Genomic DNA, 22,452 nt, shown 5'->3' with positions numbered 1-22,452 from the left:
CCCCCAGGTCTGCTTCCCATTGGTGTATGTAACTGGGGTCAGTAGCTCCCCTTTCCGGGGCGCTGAGTTGCGCATAAATGGCCGTGATCAGACCCTTTTGAATCCTTTCCGTATTACATAGTTGTTCGTAAAATGTCATTGGGGTCTGGGCTGCTTTTTTTACAACAGGGTTTTTGGCGAAGTCACGTAGTTGTACGTATCGGAAGAAGTCCCTAGTTGTTAAGGGTGCCATGGTTTTTAAAGTGTCGAAGGTTTTAAAGGAGTCTCCGTCGTACATATGCCCGTATCTTTGTATACCTGTGTTTTCTATCCCCCTAAAGTCTCGTGCGCTCAGCCCGGGCTCAAATGCTTTGTTCCGTAGATACGGAGTTAGCGGTGAGGGTGTGTGTTTTAATGCATATTTAATGGCCGTGAGATCCCAGATCCTTATGGAGTTAAGGATTGCCGGGCAAGTGGTGCGTAGTGGAGGTCTGTCTTTTTTGGGCACCCATATCCAGAACTGTGGGAGGTCTGTACTCATTAGTTTCGTCTCCAGGTCTACCCACCTATGTGAACCCTCCGGTGTGTGCCATGCTATTATTTGGGCCAGTTGAGCCGCCAGGTAGTATAGGTATAGGTTTGGGAGTCCCAGCCCGCCCCTCGTTTTTGGTCTGTACAGGACTAGTCGAGCGATCCTGTGCCTCTTCCGTGCCCAGATAAAGTCATCTATATGCCTCTGAAGCGTCTGTAGGTCTTGTTTAGTCACTTTAGTCGGCAGGGCCTGGAATAGAAACAACAGTCGTGGGAGCAGTGTCATTTTGATTGCGTGCAATCTTCCAATCCACGATATGGGCTTTTCATGCCATTTGTCCAGATCACGGCTGAGTGCCTGGATAGCGGGCGTGTAATTGGCGCTATATAGTTTCTCCGGGTCCGCAGTGAGTTTGACTCCAAGGTATTTAATGTCTGTTCTAGTAAATCTGAGAGGGTGGGTGTTTTTTTTTTTTTTTTTTTAAATTCTTTATTTTTGTTGTGCGGGAAGTTACAGACATTTCAACAGTCGCCACAACAGCGTATTTCAGGATTCACATAGGTTACACAGTGGCGTGATAATTCGCACAAGTTTTATATTTTTAAGCTTAGCCAAACATTTAATCCAACATAGTGGGATTTATCTAAAATAACTAGCATAAAGAGAGCACTTTTTTGTAAATAACATGAAAACCAGTTTTGTTATAACGATTTCACGTCTTAGGCCATCAATAATAACAAGCTTTATCAATTATATTCAGAGTCAGGTAAGGTGACACCTAGGTTGTATAGCAATGCTTAGCTTTGTATCGCCTTTGCTTGGAGAGGTGCCTAGGCATAAACATCAGCCAGTATTCCTATGAGCGCATTGCATGCGGAGAGTAGGCAACGCTCCCTCACTCAGAGCTTTACACTTAAAAACATATAATAGGAAATAAGTCAGGTGTAACAAAGAAGGGTAACAGTCAGGCTATTCATATTGCTTAAAACAATTTAACTTGAGTTGCTTCGCTTTTGGTTCGAATATATTAGCGTGATGCACATGTCATGGAAGAATAAGTGAGGAGAGACTGTAGACTATGCTTATACATGAAACCATATCACGAGACTAGAGGCAGAAATATGCAGTGCGCAAACAAGTCAAGACAAACAGTGCTGGGTATAGTTTAAACCTTACAGATAAATTCAACTGCTCAAAGTACATGATAAAACAAATTGCTGAATTTGATGTTCGTCTGGAGAGGTGTCCCCTGAGACTGATCCTAGGACCCTACTTGTATGACAAAATAAACTATTAGACATCTTAAGGCTGTGCTGTTATCAGGCAAGGTAAGCTAGGAGTAGCATTAACATTAGTAAAGATACTAGTAGTTTGGACTATAGCATTGAGAGGATGTGAGAGTGCTTAAAAGGAGACAGCAAATCGGCATATATTTACAGACTGAGAGTTCTTGTCACAGCGCTGGAAACTTTCCCCCGTACTCGGGTGGAACTCTCAGATCTCAGTTCTCGGACCGCAGTCAGCCAACGCCTGCTCTGTGGGTCCTTTGGGGTTGCGTGTAGACCGCTGGCTTTGTGTGAGAGATCCACCGGTCCGAAGTTCCGGATATTGGGCCCACAGTTCCATGACAGCGAGGTTCGGTGAGTGGTGTGCGGGCCAGTGTCACTCTGGGGGATACCCGGTGGTATGTCTGTGGAGGAGTTTGGGCCCTATTTACTGGGGGGCGTTGTGTCGTCCGCGGTTGCTTGGGTTGAACCCCTCGGCTGTTGCGTGTGTGAGGGGCTTGTGGCTCGGGTCGTGAGGTGCGAATTTTTCTGCCCCCTTCCAATGCTGGATAAAGTGTGGTCTTCTGTAAGTGGTATGCAGCTCGTTGTGTGGGAGACCTGCTCCCCGGCTTGTCTGGGATGTAGGTGTTCGCTTGCGTGCCTTCTGTGTGATCCTTTGCGGTGCGGGTACTGGTTTGCTGTGCCCCCGGCTTTTCCGCATGATTTGCTTGATTTGGGCCAGCCTTGGAGCTGTGGTCAGAGCTCCGGATCGTGTCCCAGAGGTTGTGTGTTGTCGGGGCACTTTGCTGTAAGTTTTCCTCTGGTTGTTGTGGGTAACGGTCTGGCTTGAGCTTGTGAGCGCTTTGTGTAGTGGGCGCTGGTTCGTTGCAGGCTCTCTCGGTGCCTTCGGCGCGTGTGGCGTCCGCCATTTTAGTTGAGGTGTTTAGGCCACAGCTTGCGGTATTGAGGCTACTGCTGGGTCTTGGCTGGCCTGTTGTTGTCGTGGCCACTGGGTGAGGACCGGGATAACCCCCACCGGTCCAGGGGGGGGGGGAGGCAGCCAAACGCCGTTCGGAGACCTGGGAGAGCGGCCGTCTCTTCCCAGCTCAAGCCCGGTAGGCCTTAAACCTTGATCGGGTTACTCCGGTACCGTGCTGGGTCGTTGCTGGTACCTTTGTGTTCGCCTGTAGCTTGTGGGCAGTTTGGGCACCTTTGTGGATTAGTGGGTGCTGTTGGTACCGAGTTGGCTCCGAAAATTTAGTCTAGGCGCTGGAGCTCAGACTAGACGCGTCTGATCCGTTTGGCGGTCGGCTCCGCCCCCCCGAGGGTGGGTGTTTTTGATGTAGTTAATCCCCTCCGTGTCCATTTCTATAGGCATGGCCACAGATTTGTCTAGGTTAATCTTGTAACCCGAGACACTCCCGTAATCCTCCAGGAGTGCCACCAGTCGGGGCAGGGACTCCCTTGGATTGGTGAGAGTGACCAGGACATCGTCCGCATATGCGGAGACTTTGAATTCTTCCCCCCCTGCTTGTATGCCTGATATGTGCCTGTCCTCCCTTATTCTCTGCAGGAGAGGTTCCAACGAGAGGACGAACAACAGGGGGGAAAGGGGGCAGCCTTGTCTGGTGCCGTTAGCGGGCGCAAATGGGGTCGGGGCCGTTCCCGGTACATTAGTCTGTGCCCTCGGTTCAGTGTACAGGGCTCTCACTCCTTTAACAAATGTTTCTGGCATGTGTAGTCGGTCGAGCAATGCGAAGAGGTAGTGCCATTGCACCCTATCGAACGCCTTCTCCGCGTCCAAAGATAGGATCAGAGAAGGCGTCCGGGTCCTCACCGCCCACCATATGACGTCCGCCCCTCTCCTGGTGTTTTCATACAGCTGTCGTGACGGCACAAAGCCAACCTGGTCCGGGTGGACCAGAGTGCCCAGTAGGGGGTTCAATCGCGTCGCCAGTATTTTTGCAAAGATTTTTACGTCAAAGTTGATTAGGGAAATGGGTCTGTAGTTTGCCGCTTCTGTCGGGTCCCTTCCTGGTTTGGGTATCAGTGCTATATCTGCTGTGAGCATTTCCGGGTTGGGGTGTCCACCTTCCATCCATTCGGCGTACACTTTCGCCAGTTTTGGCGTCCGCGTTTCCCTAAACAGTTTATAGTAGGAGCCGTCGAAACCGTCCGGTCCTGGGGCTTTGTTACCTTTGAGGGCCGTAATCGCCTTGTCTATCTCCTCCTCCTCTATGGGCGCCCCCAAGGTGTGTAGGGCCTCCGGGTTCAGTTCCGGCATGTGTGTGTTTGCTACGTAATCGGCTACCGCCTGTGTGTAATCCCTATTGTTGCTGTTTTGGTCTGGGGAGTGGTTGTAGATGTGCGCGAGGAATTCCGTGAAGATCTGGTTAATCTCCGTAGGGTTCTGGGTGATCTGCCCCCTTTTGTCTCTAATCGCTGTTATGGTTTGGAAGTGGGGCTTGGGGTTTAGTGCCCTGGCTAGTAGGGTGTCCATCTTGTTGGAGCGTTCGTAGTAGAGGCGTTTCTTACGGACTAGGTCTCGCCCCAGGTCCTCTACTGCTGCGGCTCTAATTTGATGTCGGAGATCCCTAAGGTCTTGTAGTCCCTGTGTCGTAGGGGATTGTTTATGTCTGGCTTCTGCCCTTCTCAGCTCCTTTTGGAGCCTAAAGAGGGTTTCTGCCCTTTGCTTCTTCCGACGGGTTGCAAGTTTGATGAAGATGCCCCTTAGCACCGCCTTATGAGCGGCCCATATCGTGGATTGCGTCAAGTCCGGGTCGTCGTTGTCGTCGAAATAGGTCGAGAGTTCGCCCTGTATAAGTGTCATAATCTCTGGATCTTTTGTGAGCGAGCTATTCAGTCGCCACTTCCATGGAGGTTTAGGACCTGGGAGTCTGAGAGTAATTTCTACATCTGCGTGGTCCGACCATGTAATAAGATTGATGCGCGCAGACTGTACCCATGGTATCCCGGTCTGATTGACCAGGAACATGTCTATACGGGAGTATGTGGAGTGCGCTGCCGAGAAGAAGGTGTAGTCCCTCTGTCCCGGGTTGCGCAGCCTCCAGGAGTCGAGTAGTTTCGTCTTCTGTATAAATTGGGTGAGGAGTTTGTCTTGGCCCCTCGTGTTCTGCGTCCTTTGTCCGCCAGTCGGGGTACTACGGTCTACTGTGGGGCAGGGTGTAGCGTTTAGGTCTCCCCCCATGACTATGATTCCGTACGGTAAAGCGTGGACTATCGTGTGAAGTCGCTGGGTCTGGCTGGTTGGGTGCGTATACGTTGATCAGGTGGTATGTGGTGGCGTGTATCGTCCCCGTGAGGATGATGTACCTGCCCATAGTGTCTGTGCTCGTCGTCTGGGTGACGAAGGGGCATTTTTTATGCATGAGTATTTCTACTCCGTTTTTCTTTACCAATGCCCTGGAGGAGTATGCCCTAGTGTATAGGTGGTCCGTTAGTTGGATCCGGGCGGAGCGCAGGAGGTGTGACTCTTGGACAAATGCTATGTCAGTTTTTTGTCTTTTTAATTCCCTCATTAACAGACGTCTTTTAGTTGGTGTGTTTAGGCCATTAACGTTCAGGGAAGTAATTTTCAGTGTCGCCATGTTATATGTTACTGTTAGGTCTCTATTGGCCTTGATGCTTTGGTTCCGATACCTACCCGCCGTGCGCCCCTTCGAGCCTTGATGTTAGGGTGACCTCCTGGAGGTCCCTTGGGTTTCTGGGGCCCTGGGCTTTGTGCCGGGCTGGGCCGGTGAGGGGGGAGGGAGGGGGGATAGGATTTGGTGGGAAAAAGGGGGGGGGGGGCAGTGGAGAGGGGGAGGTAGTAGGGAGAACTACCTTGGTTAGGGGGTGCTGGGGAATTCCCCGGTCTTATCTAACTTTGCCGGGTATCTCGGGGGATGGCCACCCGCTCCGCGGCAAAATATTTGGGCACGGAGGGGGCGGTCAGTCGCCGAGCACCCCGACATCGGCACTATGAGCAGGGTTATCTTTACCCTTGACTCAAATCCCAAGAACGTCTGTGTTTCAGGTCGTGTGTGTGTGTTCCGACATATACATTTTTATCCAACAACATTATATACAGTAGTAATCCAGACATAGAATAAAACATAGGTGCCATAAAAACATTTAGTTAAACCTCTTTCTGTCTACAGAGTCTACAATTTCCCAGCTATCTCCACTGTGTAATTTACATGAAGGATTAAATTCCTGTCCCAGCCTTCCATCTTACTGCCATTTGGGCCCTAGGGCCCGTGTGTTCCCGTACACCCCTAAGGAGGGAGGGGGTGATTCATGTGGTCTATCGTGTGCCTACTAATGTCGTCTTCCTCTGTCTCTCTCCCAGTGAGGCTGTAGTGTCGTGTAACTTAATGTGTGTGTTGGTGTCAGAGTCCCTTTTCGGTTCGGTTATGAGATGGGATGTATATGCCTGTGTGCTCCCTTCTGTGTACTTTCTAACCTTATCTAAATCCCGATTGGCCCACAACAGTGAAATTTGCAGTATACGACATAAGGTATAAAACTTGCGTATCTGGTCAGGTAGATGGTGGGTACCGCATTCTAGGTTCCGCCCCGGCAGTGTAACAGGTGACCTAAGTCCATAGGACTGATGGGTCTTTGCGCTCAGGGTGGGTGGCAAAGTCCTGTCGAGTGTATAGATTTAACTGCGGCTGTGTTCTCTCTCCGGCGATGGATCTCTTCTGGATCGTCGGTTGCCCTCTTCTGCCTTTCGCCGTTAATTCAGCTTTCGGTGTTCCTTATCTTTCGGTCTGGCTGTCGGGTTTTTGCGCGTTTGTCGTAGCCGGTCGCGCTAGTCCATTCTGTGATTGTCTTTATGCCTTGGATTGTATTGGGTGGAGTTGTCATTCATATTTGTTGTTTTTGTACGTTTCTCTCCGTTTTTTTTTTTTTGTTTTTGTTTTTTATTTTTATTTATTTATTTATGTATTTATTTGTATTTAATTTAATTTAATTTAAAAAAAATTTTGGGGGGGGGGTTTGCGTTGCTTTCGTTTCTTTGTTGTTTCGTTGAAGGGACGTCAAGTGCAGTGTCTATTTATTCCTATCTAGTTCTTGGTGTGGCAGTGTGGAATGTCCAGGACAGCTGTCGTATAACTTTACTTTAACTTTTTGTCAGGTGGATCTCCAAGAGATTCTATGTTAGGGGTTTTGAAGTCCCCACTATTGCACGATGTTGTCGCACAGTGGAAAGAGGGTTGAGCTGCGCGACTGTTAGGGTGCGTTGCCTTCTAGAGCTGCGCCGTCTCTGGGTATCAAGCCCATTGCTTGGGTGCCCCTCTGGGGGATGTGGAAGTCCACCGGGACCTCGATGCCTAACTCCCGAAGGAAGGCCTTGGGGTCCGCCGAGGGTAGTAGAACGGCTGGCCGCGGCCCGTTGAATACAAGCATCTTAAAGGGGTGCCCCCAGGCGAAGTTGAGGCCTTTGGCTCGGACGAGGTCTGCAATGGGCCTCCATTCCCTGCGCCTAGCTAGTGTGGCAGGCGCTATATCTTGGTATAATTGCAGCGTGGCACCTTCAAAAGAGTATGTGTGATGTCTGGCACTCTTAATAACGGCTTCCTTGGTGGAGAAGAAATGCCACCGCATGATTACGTCTCTGGGTGGGCCATTGGGGGGACCCCGGGCTCTAAGCGCCCTGTGTGCCCTATCTATAGTCCACAGGTAATCAGGGATAGCTGGTAGGTGTGCCCTGAACAGATCTGTGAGCACCTTTTGGATGTCTGTGTCTCTTACCCTTTCTGGCAGGCCCTTTATTCTCAGGTTGTTTCTACGTGATCTGTTGGAGGCATCTTCTAATTCTGCTTCTAGTTCAGCCACTTTTGTAATTAGGGTGTTGGTGGCAGAGGCAGTTTCGTTGTGGGCCGCAACCACATGATCCATCCTCCATTCTAGTGCCTCTGTACGCTGCCCCACTGTCTGGATTTCTGCTTTAACTTCCCTCGCCGACCGTTCTATCTCTCCAGCGAGGTAATGTTTAACTTCAGCTAGTGATTGCATAATATCCGCTGTAGTGGCCTGATGTGGCTGGGTTGCTCGGTCTCTGTTACCCGGGGAGCTCGGGGAGTCCGCGCTCACGTGTCCGCCGCCATATTTGGGTCTTGGCGTTGTGAGGAGGTCGGCCACAGATGGGGTGCTTTCCCGTTGTTTTTTGCCGGTCTTTTTTTGCTGTGCCATCTCCGGATCGTTCCCGCTGGTGCCCCAGGTATTTTTTGGGGGATTTGGTCGGGTTTGTTGCGTGTTGCTGGGCGTTTTGTGCCGGTCAGGGTGCAGAGCTCTCTGCTTAAGCGGCCATCTCTCGCCGCGGTCAGGCCACGCCCCGCCAGCATAAGTTTTTAAGCAATTTGAACTACAGTAGGATTTCTACGTATCTGGTCAGATGGGATAGCCTTCACTCCCCACGTGATTCAATGAGCCTTGGATGCCCACGACACTGACACTGGTTCACTGGTTGTCCTTCTTTGCACCTTTTTGGTAGGTAGTAACCACAGCATACTGGTAATACCACACAACATTTGCCATTTTGGAGATGCTCTGACCCAGTCGTTTAGCCATCACTATATGGCCATTGTCAAAGTCACTCAGATTTTTTCATTTACCCATTTTTCCTGCTTCCAATTCATGGAATTCAAGAACTGACTGTTCACGTGCTGCCTAGTATATCCCACCCCTTGACATGTGCCATTGTAACAATATAATCAGTTATTCACTTCACGTGTCAGTAGTTTTAATGTTCTGGCTGATCAGTGAATATACATAAATTAAACGTAAGAAATAAATAAATCTATACATGTCTAAATTAGTATAATGGATCCAGTATGGTGCAGAGAATTGCCAGGTAAAGGTGGACTTTAATTCCATGGGTTATAGAGCTTCAGGATGATCCATACCTCCTGAATCTTGAAAAATATATGTCCACTCACAATATGTCAGGAGGACATTACTGGTGAGATCTTTCCTAAGGTGTGGGCATCATTATATAGGGAAAATATCTTCTCGGCAACAGAAGTTCTCTTTAACATTTTTCCGCCATGAAGGTAACCTTTTAACAAAGAACCGAACAGACGTAGCAGCTGGGACTCCATTGTCTGGACATTGTGTTTTTGTTTGCATCTTTTGCAACTTTGTAAATTCTCAACTTATCAATGGCAGTTATGAAACAAGCTGCAAAGGAACTTTTTTTTTCGGCAAATCCTGAAAATGCAAGCTTCCATTATTCACAGCAGAGTGAAAATCTATTTCTTACACATATTTAGAAAGAAAACTATAATTCATAGTTTTGAGATATATATATATATATATAACAAATAGAAGAAAGGTCCAGGCACTCCAATGTACATGCAAGTAAATTTTATTGAACCCACTCCATCACAACGTTTCGACCTTCACGGTCTTTGTCAAGCTTGGACCTTTGTCAAGCTGGACCTTTGTCAAGCTGGACCTTTCTTCTATTAGTCATTCAGCATTTGGTCTCTGGTACTGAGACTGTCCGAGTTGCACCCAGCTACATACTGCTTAAAGGGATAGAGTGCAGTTCCACACCCTACCATAACTACTTCTATATATATATATAATGATTTAACTGGGTCTTTGGGGAGAATGCACTTTATCCACTTGTACCTAGGTAGATATCATTTGAATAACTTCAGATAAAATACAAATATCTAGTTGGTAGAAATTACTGAAACAGTTTTCTCTAGATCACTAAGCAGTATAGCTATTACATGACATTTCTTTAACTCATAAACGTTCTCGGATGCAGAAATTTACATGCCTATAAATATAGGTATAGCGATCACGTGTTTAGTCACACACAAAGCCAATCATTAATAGTTCCAAACTTCATCTACTTGTGCCAGAAATCATTATTCTGCGCGGATGTACCCCAATCACCATGTTAACTTTGACATTAGTGACTCTAGTTTGTAAGTATGGGGATGTTTTTAGATAATTTATTTCAGTTTTACTGTTTTTTGTAACGTGACACATTTTTGTCTGACTAGACCGATTTAGTTGTCTCAGCATCAAAGTAATGAGCAATCTCTAGAAACAAGCGGGGAAAATTCACTACATACAGAATTGTGGTGAAATGAATGCTGAATTGCAAAATTTAGACTTAAATGCCCAAGCGGTTACGATAGCAGAATTAAAGAATTTTTTTTTTGCAATTCAGTTTTCAGTTCACTGCAAATCAGTGTTTAGCAGATAATCCCTTGCATTTTCCCAGCAGTTAATTAATATTCTTTTTTTAAGGTTAACTGTAGCATAACAAAACAGAAAGCCACGGTGATATATGATAAGTTATTAACATTGCTGTATGTATTTATTGAATGGATTAAGGATGGATGAATTATTTGAACATAGATTACTTATAAAAAAAAAAAAGATCTATGCATATATTTTATCATTATTACTATTTAATATTTTTAAACTTACTACCATTGCTTGTATGGCATTCCATAATGTCCATGTTCCGATCATAGAACATTATTGAATGTATATAATTGATACTAAGTAAAGCGCAGGTTTACTGATCACATAACACCTTTTTCAATATTATGTAAATCACAGGAGTTTAGATTATTTTTGAATTGTGCTTATACGTTGCTTGTAAGAGGGGAGCCGCCCTAGTACAGAAGGAAAAAAACAACCAATAAATATATTTAGTAATTTAAAAAATATATTTTTTTATTTTACAGCTGCGATCATAGGAAATTCAGGTGAGTGCATTTTAATGACAAGCTAAAAATTGCACCATGCTTACATATAGGCTTGGGAGTCATTGCTTTAATGCACCACAAGAGGAATTGCTGTGGTTTAACTAGGTACTAAAAAAGTTTTTTTTTTAATTAAATACATATTTTTTTTCTATTGATCATTATTGGGGGTGTTAAAGGAACACATTTCAAGCATACATAACCATTGAAGTGTGCTGTAGTGGTGATGGTGCCAGGAGTGTCCTCTAACCTACCCATTGAGTCAAATTGTTTTTAAACAGTTTCTTTTCTGATCTCGGGACCACATGACACCACTCCCTGCCTCCACTACTGATCAGTGAGAGCCAAAAGCTCTCCTTACTGAGCTAAGCTCGGCAGCAGAGATGTACCTCTGTTACATGGTACGTGGGGCGGAAATGTATTTTGCTCCTCCCTCCAACTGTAAATAGATTTTTAGGGGGATCTCTCTCTGCACCAACCCACTTTTATTAGGGAAATTACATGCACATACTCACATTAATTTACACATTCATATACATACACATTTACATTCATATTCACACACATGGACACATATATACAGAGACATAGACACACACAAAAAGACCCACACATACACACAGACGCACATTTATATACACACAAATACGCCTACACACATACATTCATATACACATAAACTCATAGACACATTCATGTACACAGTAACCCAGACTCTTACAGATACACAATCATACAGACAAACAAACATTCATATTCACACTAACAATTACACACACTTAATTTATATTTGAATATATTTTATATTTTTTATTTTAAGGTCCACCCAGTTCTTTATCTGACAGTGAGAGCTGTAGTGGAATCTCTGTAGTATTTTTTTCCAAGCTTGCTGCTGCTATATACTATTGTCAGCGGTGGGATTACATCATATCCTGGCTCCAGGACGTTGCATGTAGCAAAACATCCACTTCAAACAGACAAGAGTGCAGGTATCCGCTGGGTGGCACCCCCTGTGAGCAAGATTGTCATAGGCAGGTGCCTGCACTGGCAAGAGGGAGTAGTGGAGGCGGGGAGCAGTGCCTGGCAGGTAATAAGTCAAACCATTCTAAAACAGTTCGACTCCCTACAATAGTTTGGCACCATAACCACTACAGCAAGCAGTAGTGGTCATGGTGCTTGGAGTGTTCCTTCAGATATTCTGACAGCTGCCTATTACCATGTGTTACATGTTAAAATGTGTAGCCTGGTAACAATAAATAACTGCGAATGATAGAGATTGCTATTTTAGTGATTACTGACATATTGCTAAATTTGCATAAAAAGTTCACATTACATGAATCATGTATTAGTATTTATATAGCGCCAACAAATTCCACAGCGCTTTACAGTGGGTGGACTACACATGTAATTGCAACCAGACAAGTTGGACACACATGAGGGATTGAGGCCCTGCTCAATGAGTTTACATGTTAGCGGGAGTGGGGTATAGTAGCACAGGAACAGAGGGGTTGAGGGCCCTGCTCAATGAGTTTACATGTTAGCGGGAGTGGGGTATAGTAGCACAGGAACAGAGGGGTTGAGGGCCCTGCCAATGAGTTTACATGTTAGCGGGAGTGGGGTATAGTAACACAGGAACAGAGGGGTTGAGGGCCCTGCTCAATGAGCTTACACGCTAGAGGGAGTGGGGTAAAGTGACACAAAAGATAAGGATAACATTTGGAAGCTATTAACAGTTTAATTGATACGCCTATGTGAAGAAGTGAGTTTTTAATGATTTTTTTTGAAGGAGTGGAGACTGGGTGAGCATCCAACGGTATATTAACACTATATACAAAAAAATACATTAGACGTAATAATATAATTAAAAATAAAGAAAAAAATCTTTTGAAGTTCATGTATTTACTGCAAATCGTTTTCAGGTTTTCAAAGTCTGCCATGAAACTTTATTATCACCATAAAACCTCTGTCCTGTTTATTGATTACCCTTCATCCAACAGTCCACCGGGTGGGGATAGGGGTAGGCCTTGTATGGCTCCTCATGTAACTAGGTAGAGGAAGAGGGAAGGTCATCTTCTGTGCTTCTCCTCATTTTGTCGGGGTCCTATGAAACCCTGTTATTATTTATTTATTGTTTGAAAAGAGAGGCAATCGGCTCTATCAATTTGCATGCTAAGGTCTCAAAGACCTCAGCAGATGTCACATTTAACATTTCACTTTCCTGTGCATGTTGCTCTCAACTGTGGCACTAAAATGGTTATTTATCCAGGCATTAATTACCTAGTGAGATCCTGGTCTTATAAGGCATACCAGTGATGCTAAAAACTAGCTTTTCAAACAATACTAATGTTGTTATGGTTTCTAATTTTCCTACGGAGTGATTTCACTCCAATCATCATTTATTACTTTTTACATTTTTAAATTTTACATTTGGCAAAACGTTGCTCCAAATGCCATTTTATTCAGCTTGGGGCACTAGTGAATCAATTTATATCTCTTCAATTATTAAGGGAAAGTTTCCCATTTCAAATCTAGAACTATTGAAAAATCATCAAAAATAGTCGGTAAAAGAAAAACAGAAAAAGGATCTGAGATGATTTTTCACCTAGAACCACTGAACGTGAAGGAAACATTTGCATTCAAATGTGTTTGTGGTTGATTTATATAATATAAGAAATCTTCGTTGCAAGGGAAAATTATGAGAAGTTTAATGTTTGGGGGGGAAAATATAGAAAGTAAAATAATGATGGCAACCTCAAAATCAGGTCAGAAAGAGGCAGACTTAGGCAAGATAAATTAGATGCTAAATTAGATGCTAGATAATATCTGTTTTATAACCCATTCTATTTTAATCGCATACCTTCAAAATCATACCAACTTTGCAAAAATGGTGTGAACTACCTGTAAATCCAGAAATGGCAGAAATACTAAACTACCGTCAGCTAAATCAGCTATAAAACTATTGACCTGGTGAATAGGGCTGAATTGTAAATAAAATGTAATAATATTCAATTAAAAAAAAGCCTGGGCGTTTATAGAACACAGTAGCCCACTTTACACACTTGACACCTGACACGAAACTGTTGTCAATAGTGTTTTAATTATTTCTCTTATAACTATGTTGTTGTAGCGTTACTTACCCTTTCCAGGGGCTGGCCGGGGTCCTCTGTTCGAGCCGCGCGCGGTCCTGCTGCTGCACGAGCCGCGCGCGGCTCATCCGAAGGCAGGAACAGGAAGGCGGGCAGTGACCGCGAGAAGCGGTCACGTGTCCCGCCTGACTCTAAGAGCGCGCCGCGGGTCTCGGGCGCGCTCTTAAAGGGACATTGGGAGCCTAAATTGGAAAAGGCCTCTCATTGGTCCCTGTCATGCCACACTCCCCATACACTTACCTTTTGGGGGTGTGGAGATGACAGGGACCAATCAAAATAGATGTTTAGTTATTTATACTCAACTTTTTCCCTTGGTTCCTTGCCCTATCGTGGTTTCTGTTTCAGTTCCCTTTAGCGCTTGTTGTATTCAGTTGTGTTCCTTCGTACTTGACCTTGGCTTTGTTTCTAACTACGTTATCTCTTTATCCTTATCTGTTCTGTTTGCCGGCTTGCTGTTTTCTGTGTACCTGACCCCGGCTAGTCCTAGTTTACGCTGTCTCTTTGTGCCCTTGACCTCGGATTGCTCGTGACTCTGTACTTCTCCTATATACGTCAAGTCCGGCCACTCTAAGGTCCGGTAGACTTATCTCCCCTTTGTGTTGTCTTCTGTTTAGCTGAATCCTGCGTGTTGGGGTATTTTCTCGTTACAGTTGTTCACGAGAATTTCTCCAAACATTCACCTTATCCTCCAAATAGTCCACCGTGTCTCTACAAAATAAGGACACACGATGCACATGCACGAAGGAGTGTATATCCCCAAGTATAGGATGAAAATTAATTATGCATTTAATGTATGTGGCTTTAATGCAAAGATAATACATGATAGTAGGGCGTATTTGGGATTATATACTTCGTTATTTTTTGCCATATTATTTAGATATGGGTCTTGACACTGGAAGTGATGATGCCACTTCCAGTTTTGATTAGGACCTGATGCTGTGAGTGGGAGATTTTAGGTGGCAAAGAAAGGTGAGCATACAGGCACCTTTGAAAAAGGCAGCCGGAGAGTTGCCGAAAGTTGTGGGGATTGGTGACTCGTGTTCTGTGATGTCCCATTAGGCTTGTTTATCGGTGGTAATTATATTTGTATATATGCCTTGATTTTTTTGGTCGCTTTGTCTATTGTTTGTTTGATTTTGCATTTATGTATACTTTTTTGTGGTTTATTGAATAAATTATTTATAAGTAATTTTTACGTGTAAGCCAATATAGTGTACATCCTTGTATTTATATATCTATATGGGAAAATAGGTGTCTAATAAGAGAAGGGACCTAACTGTTGCACTTTGAGGGTAACTATTAAAGCACAAAGACGGATATAGAGGAAAGATTGGTCGGCTGAAGTCGACCAAATCAAACCACTACATCCGCACACCAGTGGGATATTCCAGGGATATCCCAGGGCATAACCTTATTGCGTAAATCTGAGAAGGAAATCTGAGAAGGAAAAGGCAGTTCTCAAAAGAGAATTGCCACCTGGATATGAAACAATATAAATGCTAATTCCTATTTTTGGATGGTCGTAGGATGACATCCCCCTATTATATCCTCTCTATATATCCAAATGTTGGCTAAGGAATAGCCTTACAAGGCTTGGATTTTTCTATATTTTGCTTAGGTTTTTATTGTTTCTGTTGTAGTTTATTCATGGTTATTTAGTATTTATATTGTTTCATATCCAGGTGCCAATTCTCTTTTGATAACTTCCTTTTCCTTCTCAAATTAACTATTAAATCACGCTAACAGGGAGACACAATATTCTATTTCTTTGAACATCTGTCTGTATTTTATCCTGTTTATAAAACCGAGTTAAAGATTTTATTTCAATATATATATGGGTTGTTTTTTTTTTGTTCTAGAAACTGCAGTCAGACCCGTGGTGTCCTTTACACCAAACTGGAGAAAAATATTTGTTTACGAGTCTGTGACTATAACGTGTAGCGTTCATCCTAGTGCTCAATGGGTCCACCAGTTTTACTGGTACAAAGACAATAAGAGGTTACATATGAATAACCAGAGTGTTACCATTGATTTTGCTGATGAGACGCACACTGGAAATTACCAGTGCAAGACCAACACAACTCAACAAAGTGATCCAGCTAAACTGAGTGTTCTGAATGGTAAGTTTACAATTTGCGACCTACAAATCTACCACCACTGATAGAAGGATATATTGTAAACAGAAACCCTAAAATTTTTAATTTTAGAAATGTAGAATGCAACGGTAAATAAAAACCATTCGGCCCATCTAGTCTTCCCAATTTTCTAAATACTTTCATAAGTCCCTGGCGTTATCTTATATCTAGGATAGCTTTATGCCTATCCCACGCATGCTTAAACTCCTTTACTGTGTTAACCTCTACCACTTCAGCTGGAAGACTATTCCATGCATCCACTACCCTCTCAGTAAAGTAATACTTCCTGATATTGTTTGTAAACCTTTGCCCTTCTAATTTAAGACTATGTCCTCTTGTTGTGGCAGTTTTTTCTTCTTTTAAAGTCTAATTTAAGTTTAAAGGGGCACTATAATGAAATAGCAAAAGTACATTAAATAGGAACGGACCTCTACAATTTCTGAACAACTTTTCAAATGATTTATTCACAGAACACACTATGAAATTTACGGTATTTTTTGTCGATAAACCAAGATTTTTCCAACAGTTTGTGATCATTTGTAACACTTAAAGGGAAACTCCAGTGCCAGGAAAACAATCCGTTTTCCTGGCACTGGAGGGTCCCTCTCCCTCCCACCCACCAATCCCCAGTTACTGAAGGGGTGAAAACCCCTTCAGTCACTTACCTGAGGCAGCGGCGATGTCCCTCGCCGCTGCTTCCTCCTCCGCGCCGCTCCTCCTACTGGCTCCGTCGGCCGTCGGACTAAACTGATCCCGCCCACCGGCCGAGGAGACCTAATGCGCATGCGCGGCAATTCCGCGCATGCGCATTAGGTCTCCCCATAGGAAAGCATTGAAAACGAATTTCAATGCTTTCCTATGGGGATTTGAGCGACGCTGGAGTTCCTCACACAGCGTGAGGACGTCCAGCGACGCTCTAGCACAGGTTTCCTGTGCTATGGACCAGGAAGAGACCTCTAGTGGCTGTCTAGTAGAGGTGGAGTTAACCCTGAAAGGTAATTATTGCAGTTTATAGAAAACTGCAATAATTACACTTACAGGGTTAGGAGTAGTGGGAGTTGGCACCCAGACCACTCCAATGAGCAGAAGTGGTCTGGGTGCCTACAGTGTCCCTTTAACTAAACAAATTCAATTGGAAAGTGGCTACAATTCACACAACATCTATGGGTGCTTTCTTAAAGAGGCATCCCTTAATGCCAAACACCATATTACTATATACAAAAAGATGCATACCTTACTTAATAATCCACATTTCTTTATTATACAAATAAAGTAAATCAGACAAAAATACAAAACAAACACTATTACAAAACTATAACAACCAGTGACAAAGGCTATAAAATATGCTCTACATCAAACAGGCATAAAAACTCACTTGCATATTACCTGATAGGGCTGGACACGTGTACAGAACAAAACCCCAATGTTTCGGCACAGCTACTAGTGGCTTTCTCAAGGGATTACCAGGGTGCCTTTTAGTATGATTTACTTTGTTTGCATAATACATAGATTTGGTTTATTAGCTAAGGTGTGCATCTTTTTGTATATAGCATTTGTAACACTCATCCATAAATATTAAGTCAAGTCCAAGGTCTACATCAAAGTCCAATTATCTACCAGACGAAACACTCTAAAGGTAGAATAGAATGATTTTAAAAAAATGCTCTGTTTTGTACTCCATGATTATTGTACAGCTATTTTAATTATATTTTCTATCTTAGGCTGGGTGATTCTGCAAGTCCCCCTCTTAATTTACAAAGGGGATATCCTGTCCCTGAAATGTCACAGTTTTCCTGGGCGCAAAGCCCAAAACGCAATGTTTTTCCTACACGATAAACTGCTGAATTCTTCAGGAGATATTTTACAAGTTGGGAAGGTGAATCTATCAAAGAACGGTCCATATAAATGCAAAAAGGAGGTATATTCTAGCAACACATATCGAATTTACATAGATGATGTATCTGTATCTGTCACAGGTAAATAAAGAGTGAATGTAAAATGTTCCTGATTTGCTGTAGGGCAGAGCTTCAGAATTTGTGTTTTACATGGAAATTGTCCATGCCACAGAGCTTATTAACGTGAGGTAGAACGGTTTACTGTCTTTATATATTGAAATGTATGTGCTGAGCAGTCTATGGATATGTGATGCTGTAGGCAAACTATCTGAAGTACTGAACCCAGAGACAAACACTCAACAGTTACCCTGAGACTTGTCGTCAGATAACCACAATGATTTCCTAGTCAATATTGGATGCTGGAGAATTCTAGTGTAATTGGCTAGAACGCCATGTATAAAGGAATCTATGAGTTCTGCTGCATACATTAAAGGATCACTATAAGGTCAGGAACACAAACATGTATTCCTGACCCTATAGTGTTAACACCACCATCTAGCCCCCCTGGGCCCTTCATGCCTCCTTAAATATAGTTAAAATCTTATTGTATTCAAGCCTGAAGCTGTAACTCTGCATGCTGTTAGACTCAGAAAAACAAGCAGTCTGCTGACATCATCAGAAGTGGTGGCCTGATCCAATCACAGTGCTTCCCCATAGGATTGGCTGAGAATGACAAAGAGGCAGATCAGGGGCAGAGCCAGCACGACTCAAACACAGCCCTGGATAATCAGCATCTCCTCATAGAGATGAATTGAATCAATGAATCTCTATTAGGAAAGTTCAGTGTCTGCATGCAATGGGAGGAGATACTGAATGTTTGGATGCATTGAGTTGTGAGATTTATTAATGAAAAACAGATGTTCTTTTGAGGGAACGTTCTAAATGCTGAGATACATTCTATATGTTTACATGGCAACTGCATCTTATATATCGCCAAAATAGTACTTATTTACCTTGATAATTGTAACGAGTAACTCTAAATATCAGTGTAACAGCTAACTCTCTTACACAGCACTAATTGTTTAGCAAATAAGCAACCAACATACCAGGATTGTGTACCCTGTAATGGGCAGCACTGATGAATACCTTAAAATTCAGGCAGATCCATTTAATCATGGGATTCCCTAACCCCATATTTAACCCTATAAAAAAATAAATAAAGATAGCAATTAACATATTTATCATTTAAAATCTTTGACTGATTACTTGATGCGGCCATACCCCTAGATGGCTTCTATGATCACTGACTCAATCATTCCTGTTGAGTTTGATTATATTTTAGATTTAGCTTGTTGCTCTGACCTTTTGAATTTTCAGAGGATCGTCATTGCCGACAGCTGCCATTTTGTGCCGTACGTGAAAATGAATTATGGCAAAACGATTTGGGCAAGACACATAACTAAGCAGCTTATGTTAATGGGTTGCAGATGTAACTGTTTCTCTGGACAAAGATACATTATTTGCCATTTTCTCCATCCTAATTAAAGAAAAAATAGTGCCGAATCTGGACCAGGGTAGACCAGGTGTCAATGATAAAAGCAGCCCAGTAGGTCGTGGAGGGCAGAGGCAAGTTCATATGATGACTTAAAATCCACTCCAAAGTCATTAACTAGACCAGGCATAGGCAACCTGCGGCACTCCAGATGTTTTGGACTACACCTCCCATGATGCTTTGCCAGCATTAAGGTTGTAAGAGCATTGTTGGGGGATGTAGTCCACAACATCTGGAGTGCCGAAGGTTGTCTACCCCTGAACTAGACAATCAGTCTTTTTTTTTTTGTCAATCAGAATTTTATTGCAATAGAATGAGATATCGCATGCAAAGATATAGTACAATTTGTAGAGAAATGAGTGTGCATACAGGCATATTATTTGTACTTGTTGGGTCTCTGCTTGTTTGTCGTTGTTCAGGTTAACATACTTAAATACATAGCTACACTTATTCTAGGTGAAACAATAAGTAGGAGAATCAGTCTTTGTCACACAAGCTACACATTTCTAAATCACACTCAAGATGTCTGCTTTGAACATGCTTACGGTAACACACAAACATCAATGTCAACTTGGAATACAAACTGCAAGGCCACCCATGTCACCTATTTTTACTGCTTCAGTCTAAAATGTAATTGTTTGCCCATAACCTCATAGCTTGGGACAATCAAGCTCAAGATCACGTGATTCGTGGTAACACCATAAGTTAAGTCAGGGTTTTAAATTGATAATATTTTCAAAACCTTGCACCGTTACAGGCAGAATAGCGGTCCTTAAATTTTGGATTGCACTTGCGCTGATAAACACAGAACGCTGGACACAAATTAGAAAATGTTATTGATCAAATACCGATACTAGATTTTGATCAGAGCTGCTGCGTATGAAATGTATAGCTTATCCCAAGTTATGGTAGTCTGAATGACATTGCTCAAAATATGAAACGTTGAATATATTTCTGCTTCTATTTCTCAGAACTGTTTTCCAGTCCAGAACTTAAAGTGATTCCATATCCACAGACAGTAGGCCATACACTTACCTTGATATGTGACACATCACTTCCTCCACTCAAAGAGGATACAGAACTCCACTTTGCTTTTTACAGAAATGGTCAGAAAGTGCAGGAATTTGGGACATCGAATAAACACCAAATTAACTCAGCCCATTTCACAAATTCTGGATATTATACATGTGAAGTGAAAACTGTAAATGACGACATTAAGAAAATAAGCAATGGGTTATATCTTAAAATAGGTGAGTCGATAACACAGAACACTTTAATATGTCTCTATAATCTTAATAATAAATAAACTATAATATAATAAATGAGCTGGGAATTAATAAATTGTCCTTACCCCATGGTGCAGAAGGGGTTAAAAACCTCTTCTGCCACTTACTCGAGTCCAACTCCTATGTCCCTCAGCGCTGATTTGGGCTGCGCCTCCACTTCTCCCCTGCCAACATCACCCAGGCAGGAGAGACCTAATGTATTTATTTATATTTATACAATATTTTACCATGAAAGATACAAATGCGTGACAATGGCTGTGCTCACATTCGTATTTCCCCCATAGGAAAGCATATATAATGCTTTCCTATTTGGGTGACACTGAATGTTCTCATGCATAGTATGTGTGAGGATGTCCACTCCAGGTGCTTCCTGGGGCAGTGCTACACAGTGTGCAGCACTGCTGTTCAGTGTCTCCACGCTCTGCATGGAGACGCTGGATTTTCCTCCTAGAGATGCATTGATTCAATTCATTACATCGGCTAAAAATTCTAAAGTCTGATGATGTCACCAAGGAGGCACATTAGTGGTGAATAACTTGGGTTGAATAACCCGGTTTGAATAACTCGGTTTGAATTCACTTTAAAATTTCCAACAAATGACATTTTAGTGACTCATCTTGTCAGCCTCAGTGTCAGGGCAATATGCTTCACAACAAGAAAAGGATAGACCAAAAAAAATACATTTAGGGGCGTATTCAATTAAAACCGAATTTTTGTGAATTGAACATCAATTTGCAAAATCTAGGCGAAAAAGTACTCATTTGGAGAATTTCTCCAATTCATGTATTCTTATGCATTAAACATTGTATTTTACACGCATCAGATTTTGATTGCTACAATACGTTTACTGAAAAAAAAACCCCTAAGCTTCAAATAGGAATTTGTTTTTAGAAGGTGATATGGGGTGATTATTACGTTCTAATATGTTTTAATATGTTTTAATTGTTTTAATACGTTCTAATTTTTTACCGCTAACCAACTTCTGCAACCAAAGTTGAAAGTGACACATATTTTCTGTAAATCTAATTGTGAATTGGGCAGATGTGAGCCAAAGCCTTCTCAATACCCATGGGAAGCAAGTCTATACAGCTGCAGGAAATTAGAAGCGCAGAGCATTTTTCACACCAAACTGTGATGATGCCAGCCATTTGCCTACGCCTACACACTCTGAAGCTTTGCACGGCACTGTGGCCTGTTTGAGATGATGTACTGTGCTTGCTGGGATAACAGCCCCCAGACTGACCATGTAAATGAGATTCATTTGTAAATACTATTTTATATAGAGTACTAGCACCTCAGGTAACCTTAAATTGTACATCTCATGGCACACAACATGTGGCATAAAATGAAAGAACACAATTCACCTACATATTGGGCTACTAGAAATTCTAGCAAATGTAATGATTTTAAGACTATAATGGTTTAAAAATATGGTCCCGTCACCATCTGTTAATAAATTCTTAGCATTGAGGTCTATGTACACAGTGTAACACAGTGTAATGTCGACCATTGAGTGGGAAAGGAAAGCAGAAGAATATTCTTACTATCTGTCACAGTAATTGCCAGTCATGTTGGAAGACCTTTGTCATAGCTGCTAGCACCATAACCACTAGATCATATTCATGTTATTATGGTGCAGCCTCTCAGGTTGAGTTGGATGGTCCTCAAAATTCATCCCAACTGCCAAGGATGGCTTAATACGAACATTTAATTTAAGTTCAGGCCAACCCCCGGAGTGGATACGGAGGGGGGAGCATGACTGCTGCCTGGAGAGGTTGCCATGGTGAAAAAAATTGATACAATGTTTGGGATGAACCTGGACCGGGGTCACTGGGAAATACTTACCAGACCACTGGAGAGCACACTGAGGGAACCTAGCAGTGCTGTTTCTGGTCACCTTAAAAAGAAAAAACTGCTGTTAGTGTTTTAAAACTGCTGTTCCAGAATTTTGCCAATGCAGTTAATAACTTAACATCATGGC

The 22,452-nt window shown here is 42.9% G+C and overlaps 1 protein-coding gene across 1 annotated transcript; it reads left to right on the top strand.

The window, feature by feature from the left end:
- Positions 1-8,607: 8,607 nt before the first annotated feature.
- On the top strand, positions 8,608-22,169 carry LOC134582659 (high affinity immunoglobulin gamma Fc receptor I-like). The gene is made up of 6 exons (XM_063439312.1): positions 8,608-8,638; positions 10,500-10,520; positions 15,523-15,783; positions 17,520-17,774; positions 20,157-20,435; positions 22,111-22,169. The coding sequence occupies exons 1-6, from the start codon at positions 8,608-8,610 to the stop codon at positions 22,167-22,169; spliced, it is 906 nt and encodes a 301-aa protein (XP_063295382.1).
- The last annotated feature ends 283 nt before the right edge of the window (positions 22,170-22,452 follow it).

The sequence above is a fragment of the Pelobates fuscus genome, chromosome 13 (genome assembly GCF_036172605.1).
Source record: "Pelobates fuscus isolate aPelFus1 chromosome 13, aPelFus1.pri, whole genome shotgun sequence".
Taxonomy (NCBI): Eukaryota; Metazoa; Chordata; class Amphibia; order Anura; family Pelobatidae; genus Pelobates; species Pelobates fuscus.
This window is presented reverse-complemented; position numbering and strand designations above follow the sequence as displayed.

Bases quoted from the DNA above. Each gene is read 5' to 3' on its own strand.
- LOC134582659 (XM_063439312.1), top strand. From the start codon at position 8,608: ATGGATCCAGTATGGTGCAGAGAATTGCCAG. The intron at 8,639-10,499 runs GTAAAGGTGGAC...TTTATTTTACAG, and splicing joins ATGGTGCAGAGAATTGCCAG to CTGCGATCATAGGAAATTCA. The intron at 15,784-17,519 runs GTAAGTTTACAA...TTTCTATCTTAG, and splicing joins TAAACTGAGTGTTCTGAATG to GCTGGGTGATTCTGCAAGTC.